At 33.8% G+C, this 8,601-nt stretch overlaps 2 protein-coding genes and 1 long non-coding RNA gene across 5 annotated transcripts in view; all 3 read left to right on the forward strand.

Annotated features, from left to right (window-relative positions):
* The window catches only part of LOC148233103 (uncharacterized), a 247,369-nt gene extending 243,033 nt beyond the window's left edge, over positions 1-4,336 (forward strand). For all 3 annotated transcript variants that reach the window (XR_015810352.1, XR_015810349.1, XR_015810350.1), the window contains one exon: positions 4,150-4,336. This is a non-coding gene — a long non-coding RNA (uncharacterized LOC148233103). The remainder of the gene's footprint in view (positions 1-4,149) is intronic.
* Positions 186-2,755, forward strand: MetRS-m (Methionyl-tRNA synthetase, mitochondrial). The gene is made up of 8 exons (XM_088190816.1): positions 186-387; positions 652-932; positions 1,009-1,237; positions 1,304-1,419; positions 1,495-1,637; positions 1,702-1,907; positions 1,982-2,176; positions 2,246-2,755. Exons 1-8 carry the CDS (start codon positions 303-305, stop codon positions 2,638-2,640), a joined length of 1,650 nt encoding a protein of 549 aa, XP_088046942.1. The 5' UTR covers positions 186-302; the 3' UTR covers positions 2,641-2,755.
* A 1,063-nt stretch (positions 4,337-5,399) lies between the features above and the next one.
* Positions 5,400-6,499, forward strand: Taf9 (TBP-associated factor 9). The gene has a single exon (XM_088191071.1). It carries the CDS (start codon positions 5,542-5,544, stop codon positions 6,304-6,306), a length of 765 nt encoding a protein of 254 aa, XP_088047197.1. The 5' UTR covers positions 5,400-5,541; the 3' UTR covers positions 6,307-6,499.
* Positions 6,500-8,601: the final 2,102 nt, after the last annotated feature.

Here is an 8,601-nt window from a genome sequence, read left to right on the forward strand (position 1 = left end):
AGAGATTTAACATTGCTGCTGCTAAAAGGGATACCACAACTCGTCCTCTTTATTAAAGATTATCTTATATTTTACCAATTTGATTCATATCAATTGCATGTGAGCAATCTAGTGTGTTAGTGTAAAATTTATTCATTGTTTTTAGATATAATTAAAAATTAATTTTCATGTGATTTTTAGCTTTTAATTAAAAAATGTGATTTTCTTTGTTGGTCGTGTTTTGAGGTGTTATTACCAATTCAAGAACACGTCAGAGCCATCTAGCGCCATTTACGAAAACATATGTCGGCGCTAATGTCGAAATGCGTCTTTCCGCTCGATTATTTAGCTCGACGATCAAGTCCAGGTCGTATTATGTAACGACGCCCATATTTTATGTAAACGCATGTAAGCATAGCTATTATTTACTTTATTGTCACCATCTGTCAAATATATTAGCCAATAACCTCACAATCTTACATTTAATTACTTACGAATTAAATCATACCTAACACTAGGTTTACCATATGTCCCGGTTTAGAATTTCATAATTATGGTAAGCCTACCTAAAACGCAAATTATTATAAATGTACGTGTATAATGCCAACTTATTCAATTAATTTTACAACTGTTTTTGTTTTATTTATAAATAAATTGTACGTTTATTTTTAGCGCCACACATCGGTCATTTATATTCGGCTGTGATCGCTGATGCAATTCAACGGTTCGAAAAGTTAATTGACCCAAAATGTTCTATAATATTCACGACGGGTACGGACGAACACGGTTCGAAAATACAGCAAGCGGCAGCCAAATTCAATAAACCGATCGACGAGTATTGTACGTCTATCTCTGATCAGTATAAAAAACTGTTCCAAGATTCCGGCGTGCAATTCACAGACTTTGTGCGAACCACTGAAGAGAGGCATAACATAGCCGTTAGACATTTTTGGGTTGGTAGATATACAATACAATACGTAGATAATTCGCTTATTTAACGTGTACTGAATTGTGACATTGTTATTTCAGAACACACTCAAAGAAAAAAAATATATTTATCTTTCGCAATATTCGGGATGGTATTGCGTAAACGACGAGACCTTCTTAACGCAATCTCATTTAAAAGAAGAAGTCGTAGATGGAAAAAAGATTATGGTGTCTATAGAGTCGGGCCATCCTGTGGAATGGACCGAAGAGCAGAATTACATGTTCAGGCTCAGTTCTTTGCAATCAGACGTTGGAAAATGGTTGAGTCAAAGTGAATATCTTATATTAATCTATACGTTTTATTTACTCGTTTTATATAAAAATAATTAACTTACAGAGGGAGTTGTCACTCCGCAAAAGTTTCAAACCGCCTTATTAAATTTTATTAACAACAATTATGTATCAGATATTTCCATCAGCAGACCTTTGAATAGAGTATTTTGCTCTATACCGGTAATTAGATCGTATAAATTTATTTATTATTACAGTGTTTTTGAGTTGATAGTCTTCTTCCTTATATTTTCTAAGGTTCCAGATGATCCGACGCAAGGCGTATACGTTTGGTTGGACGCATTAATTAATTATCTAACTGTAATCGGTTATCCACACAATGAGAACTTGTTAGAAAAATGGCCAGTCGATATTCACGTCGTCGGGAAGGACATTTTAAAGTAATAAATCTGCGTCTCAAAATAGTGTTTATTATCTAAATATATTGACATATTTTTATTGCAGATTTCATGCTCTGTATTGGCCCGCATTTTTAATGGCAATCGGCCTAAATCCGCCTAGGAAAATTTTATGCCACAGTCATTGGACGGTCGACGGCAAAAAAATGTCTAAATCGTTGAACAACGTAGTAAATCCACGTAACACTGTAACATCTTTAGAAGCATTGAGATATTTTCTGTTGAGAGAAGGAACGAAATATAATGACGCAAGTATGTTCGTTAAATAAAACTCTTTCATTCGGGTTTAATACATCTCAATGGTGTTTCATTGACATATTTTACAGATTACAGCGAAACGAAAATGATTAGGATATTAAACTCGGAACTCGCCAATACTTTAGGCAATCTGTTGAATAGGTGTACTAGCTCTCAACTGAATCCTAGATTAGAGTTTCCTATTTTGCATTACGATGAATTCAGAATGCTTCAAGAATCGGAATCGGCTATAAAATTAATGAGAGCGACCGAAAGTCTAGCGGGTATAGTTATATGAATTATTATATAATAAAATATAAACCATTCAAAATGTAATAAATTTATAATTTTAGATAAATGCTATAAGCATTTTGAAATCTTCGATTTTTATAAAGGCGTTGACGAAATTATCTTTATGTTACACTCCGCTAACGAATTCTTCAATTGCCAAAAACCGTGGGCTTATAAAAACATGCCGGAGAAGCAAAAGGAACTGGATGTAATTTTACATTTGACTTTGGAAGCACTCAGGGTTGCGGCGATAACGTTGCAACCGATTATTCCTCACATGGCCTCAAATCTATTAGATAAACTGATGATCACGGAAGACCGTAGGTTTTGGTCTTACGCTACTCGCGTCAGTTGGAACGATGATATAATCATTGAGACGAGGAATTTGGCCAAGGATAAGTTTATTTTCTTCAACAAGATCGTCGCAAACGACGAGAAGATCACTAGAAAAGCTTAATAATTGTCATAAAAACTAAATATGATACTTATTTTTGGTGATATTAGATATTAGTTTTTTTTATTTATTTTATTTTAAAACTGTTATTGAAACAATAAAATAATGTTTAAACAAATATTATATTTTCATTTATTTGGTTTAACCCTTTCCGGACACTATTATATATCTCATTTTCCATAACTATTGTTTTTGATAAGCAATAAAATACTTCATTGAATATTATCTTTGTCTCTCAGCACAATGGTTTTATTTTGGCCACCTTTGTTGAGGTAGTACATGCTAAATCATTGAGGGGAAGATATAACTATACATAAAGCGATTGTTTTACATCAGTGAAATGTGTTTATAATAAGATCTGCAAAAAATAATAAACCTTTTTACTATTAGTAAAGGGTGACAGAAAAACAAGAGATATGCTCATTAATAAATATTGTCCTTTTTTACATCAAACTAATATGTGTTTTCATTTAAACATTTCGTTTTTTTTATTATAATGTGTATATGTTACAATGATTTCATACTAGCAGTGAAAGTATACTTTCACTGGAGTTTTAGGGAATTCATATTTCGAATACACTTTCGCCTTAATAATATAAAAAAAATATTAAAAACTTAATTTATTCTAAAATTTATGAAGCAGTAATTTTTTAAAATAATCATATTTTTATTAACATTTTTTTGAGTTTTTGGGACCTTAGGTGTACTACACGTGCGTCGAAGAGTTGGAGAAGAATATCTAGCTGATTGCGTAGTATCCAAAGCCAAATATGTTGGCGAAAGCTTTATGGTCTGGGATTGCATAACAGCAGCAGGGTTAGGAAACCTGTATACTTGCGAGGGTAGTATGAATAGTGACATTTATATTTCAACGTTGGAATCCACTTTAATGAGTTTCTACAGGAAAATATTTCCAAGCGCAGACCAAGCTACCATCTGATTCCAGCAAGAAAACGCTCCGTGCCATACTTTGCGAAAAATCAGGGGTTGGTTTGCGTCAAAGAGTTTGACGCTTTAAGATTGACATGCAGTCACCAGATCTAAATCCTATAGAGCATTTATGGGCAAAATTAAAATTGCAAATACAAAATTAAGCTGCGAGAAAAATTACAGATGGAATGGAGAAAATTGGCTCCTTCCACCTACAAGTTATTAGTTGACAGTATGTTAAAAAGGGTTGCAGCTGTAATTAAAGCTAAGGGTGGGCCTGCTAAATAATAAAAATAAACATTTTAAACAACCTCGAAATGTATTGACTAATTGCGGCAATGGAAAGTTGATCGTTCATTTATAGGACCAATATATTGATTGAAGATTAAAATTATGAAATAATAACAAATGATTCCGATACAATCCATAAAAATGTGCATATTATACTAATAACCATATATTTTATTTATATAAATATTTAACATTGAAAAAGTTATTTAATTTTCAAACGGTAAAGTTACTTTTTTGGCTTATCATGAAAACTATAAGCAGAAAGTCAAAAGAGTTATTTAACTGTTTTAGAATTATGGGGGCCAATATAGATTTGTTATGGCCAAAACTGGTCGGCGCAGAAATAGCATTGTTGTGACGGTTTTCGCTCTCTCGACCGGCAAGCTTGTAAGGGTTCGGACGCGTGCCGTCGTGCGTCCGCCCCATTTTTGTAATGTAATCACTGTAACCTTGAATAAATATTACTGCAGCGGCTCAATCTGTGTCTCATTGCCAACCGCCGTCATCACAGCCCCAAAAGAATATAAAAGGCCAACTAAACTTACTTATAATAAGTATGGGAAATTAGTGGTTTTTCGATAAGTTTAGCATTTTTTGCCTTTAGAGCAGAGGTCCCTAAACTTTTTTGTCTCGTAGACCACTTGGCGTGCTTTTAGGTTTTGGGTAGACCCCCTGCTTGCTTGATATTGATTTTTTGCAAATTCATCAATTTCAAATGTGTTTTTGACAGCTGGTATCGTGCTACTCACTTTGAAAGATTTCTACTATCTGTGTATGTGGATTATTCCATTCATTGAAAGCCAAAAATAAAGTCACCCACATTTACATCTCATGGATCCCCAATTTTATTTTTCACTGACATGTACCCCTTGCAGGTCGTCGTCGACCCCTAGGGGTCGATATAGACCACTTTGGAAATCACTGTATGAACTTGACAATAACTCTAAAGTTTAGAGTTATTGTCAAGTTCATACTTTATAATCAATTAGTAACCTTTGATTTACAAAAATAGCGTTTTTTTTCAATTAGCGAAGCATAATGTCGTAATTTAGATAAATTAGTTCTGTATGAAAATGTGATAATGGGGAGAGAGGGGTCAATAAAATATCAAAAATTATGTAACGTCATTTATAAACAACTATTTAAGCGTAAGGAGCAAGTATAAAAATATTTATAATGTAATTAAGTAGCATTATTAAATATATAAAAAAAAATATTGTAAAAATATTGATGAAAATGTATCTCGTGTACTTTATTAAATTCTTGTTTTCTGGAAATAGTTACAAACTCCTGATGTAAAACTTTGAGTGTATATTATCATAAATATCAATTATTTTTTGAAATGCAGTTTGTCATGTAAATAATATTTTTATTTAAGTGGATCTATTTTGTGAGAAGAACACATATTTTTTTATAAAAATATAAGTATTTGAATCTTTTTTTATATATAAGTCTAGGACTATTTGAAAATTCAATATTAAATAAATAAATAAATTGATTATTTGTGTTGTTAGGGCCAAATATTTTTGGACACTGGCAGCACTAGCAGTCAAAGTTGCAAAGCCGTCAGTTTGTTTACTGTATTTGGCGATCTGACATCTCCGTTAAGCGTTTTTTGTACTAACATAGTCCAAATAACGCTTTTAGTGCACTCCTAAGCCACACTATCGAACGTTGGCGAACATGGGAGAGCGCCCCGAACGGGAACGAGAACGCGAAAAAGACCGGGAACGAAGAGGCGCCGGCTCCGGGGGCGGCAGTTCCTCGAACGCCACCGGAGCGGCCACCCGACAAGTACCCAAGGACGCTCACGCCATCATGGCCATGCTGAAGGAACTGGGCATTCAAGAATACGACCCGAGAGTCATATGTCAGCTGCTAGAGTTCGCCTACAGATACGTCACCACCGTCTTAGAGGACGCTAGAGTATATGCGAACCACGCCAAGAAGAAATCAGTCGAAGCCGAAGATGTGCGCTTAGCCGTCGCTTCGTATTTAGAACGCGGTTTCACAGCGCCGCCTCCCCGAGAAGTACTATTAGATCTCACTAGATGTAAAAACCTCGCCCCGCTGCCGCTGGTCAAAGCTCATTGCGGTTTACGCCTGCCTCCGGATAGATATTGCCTATCGGCGTGTAATTACCGATTGGCGCGTCCGCAAATTCGTAAGCTGCTTCCCAAGACCGTCATCAACAATGCGATAAAACAAGCCCCTAAACCGATTCAAACTCAACAGAACGTAATGGTGAAGAAACCTGGCACGCTTGTGACCGTACCTAAAACGCAGACTGTTAACGTCCCCAAACCCGTGTTCAAATTTAGCTCAGGCGGAAAGACTGTCAACAAATCTAACGCCAAATTAGATCAAAACAGTATCAAGATGGAGATTGATGACGATTTGTCGAGTGTAAAGCGAAAAAGAGAAGATGACGATTACGACGTGCTCTAGTTTTATTGAAAAAATATATATTTATAAATATAACGAGTGTAATCACTACACTTAAATGCATTTGTAACTGATATCTAGGGACAGATATGAAAAATCATGATTTTTTTAAATAAAGTTGTTTTATATCATTTTATAATTGTAAAAATCTTTTCTTTAATGGAATATTGTATAAATAAAACACATTTTTTTATTACCAATGTTTTATTATTATATTATATTAATCATAACAATTTTCCAGTTCTTAAGAGGTTTTCGATTTGAAAGACATCACAACTCAAGTTATCACTTTACAGGTTGAATATCTGTTCAATATAATAATTTAAAAAATACCAACAGAATATTACAGGAATTGTTTTATTGATTACAAAATACCACAACATGGCAATAATTTATAATAAAAATATAACCCATTATTATTTTTAATTCAATTTCCAACGTATGGTCACCCTACCCTTAAAACAGTCCTGATTTAGTATTGGTAAAGTTCTCCTATTGGTGTAAACAAATTCGCGGAAAACTGTGTATGCATGCGTGCGTACACGCACCCTATTTCCAACACAACGATGATGAGCGCTAACATCTTGGATGGACTATAAGTAATTTACAAATTGATGTAAGAAATAGCGACATACGTTTTGAATGATGTAAAACAGAGAATCTGCTGTTTTAAGATGTACATATGTGTCTCTCAGTGAGCATATCATTATCTTATAATAGTATTCTGAAATACAACCAAATAGTAAAGATTTCCGCTCGATCCTGCTGCAACATTCTCAGATAAAATACTGCCATTCAACAGAAGCGACCAAAAACATATTCCTGTTGCACGATGAAGCATATTACCAGAAATATCAAATTGATTGGTTCATCCAAAACATCTTTCGACAATGACCAGATAAAAAATTCAAAAGAATTCTAAGCTACCTTAACCACTCAACAGTTGGATTTTGAGCGTCCAAATTTTGGCAGATTTTTTTAGAAAATAGTTACCTAGTAATATTAATACAATGTTTATACAGAATTTATTCAATAAGTTTTTTTGGTATGGTATATTTTGAAACATTCAATACATAACCATAAATCACAATTCGGACAGTAGTAGGATCTTATCTCTTTTCAAATTCTATTGCTGTTTCCACTCTTTTATGAGCAACATACTTCTACACTGTCGGATTTTTTTGTTAAAAAAAGGGCTGTCTTTATTTGCCGTGGGTTTCTATAAAATGTCTACCAATTAAAAGTAATGGTGACGGTGTTGATGATGGACGTCCTGAATGTTGCTGTATTATTCCTAAAATTGAACAAAAGTTACATAAAAGTGGATAAATTCACTTGGCGTTCCGGCACCTATTTTTACGGTATTTTTAAGGTTTCAAAAATAGTTGTTTCTGAATGCATGTGCATAGTAATTGACAATGTGTGGAACATTTTATTTCTTTATTTATACATAAAGGAGACTGGGCAAATTTGTATGGAGAGTGCCCTATGAACCAATAGAGATGAGAGAGTATGCTATTTTTGTTGGTGGACCATAGTTCTATATTCATAGAAAGGCGCATCAAAATATGCGTCGAGGATTTTGAGAAAATCATTTTTCTTTTTACCATAAGACATATGGGTTGATACTGGTAGGTAAATAAATAAAACGATTATTATTTTTACAACTTTTATTTTTTTACGTGCCCGCGAGGGCAATGGAAACGTCGGTGAAACGTCAAAGCTTAAGTTATCAATAGTAGGTAATAGAAAAATTCATAAAAGCACACAATGATTCACGATAAACGATGAAACACTGCGCAGAGGCATGCCACTACTTGCAACTAAACCCAATTGCTCTGTCCCTCACGTGATGTAATGTTTAAGTTTGCATATTTTCATTTCTGTAGGTAATATTTTGATGGGATCAAAATAAAGAAATTAAGTCTTGATTAGTTTTTTTAAATGGTATATAGTTCGATTCCGTTGGTCCATAGGCCACTTTTGCCCAGTGTCTTTTGACGTCATTATTTTTATTTTATTTATTTTTTAGTGTAAAAATTTAACCCCAAGTTTAAAATTGAAAGAAAATTCCAATTATTTCTCAACTTCCAGTCCCACTAAAAAAATACTAAAACAATAATAAAAACGACAGAAAATATGGAAATATTGGTGCAAATCGATTAATCTGAATCATCCCAAGCTGATCTTGAGTTATTGATGTAGTGAAGAAATTATTAATGCTCAGTTGACATTTGGAGATGTGGAAATTAGAAACATGTCAATCAGACTTCCACTAATCGAAAGATAAATGATTCG

This window comes from Plectrocnemia conspersa, unplaced genomic scaffold, assembly GCF_051122295.1.
Source record: "Plectrocnemia conspersa isolate PC_06_02 unplaced genomic scaffold, ASM5112229v1 ptg000008l, whole genome shotgun sequence".
NCBI classification, from domain to species: domain Eukaryota; kingdom Metazoa; phylum Arthropoda; class Insecta; order Trichoptera; family Polycentropodidae; genus Plectrocnemia; species Plectrocnemia conspersa.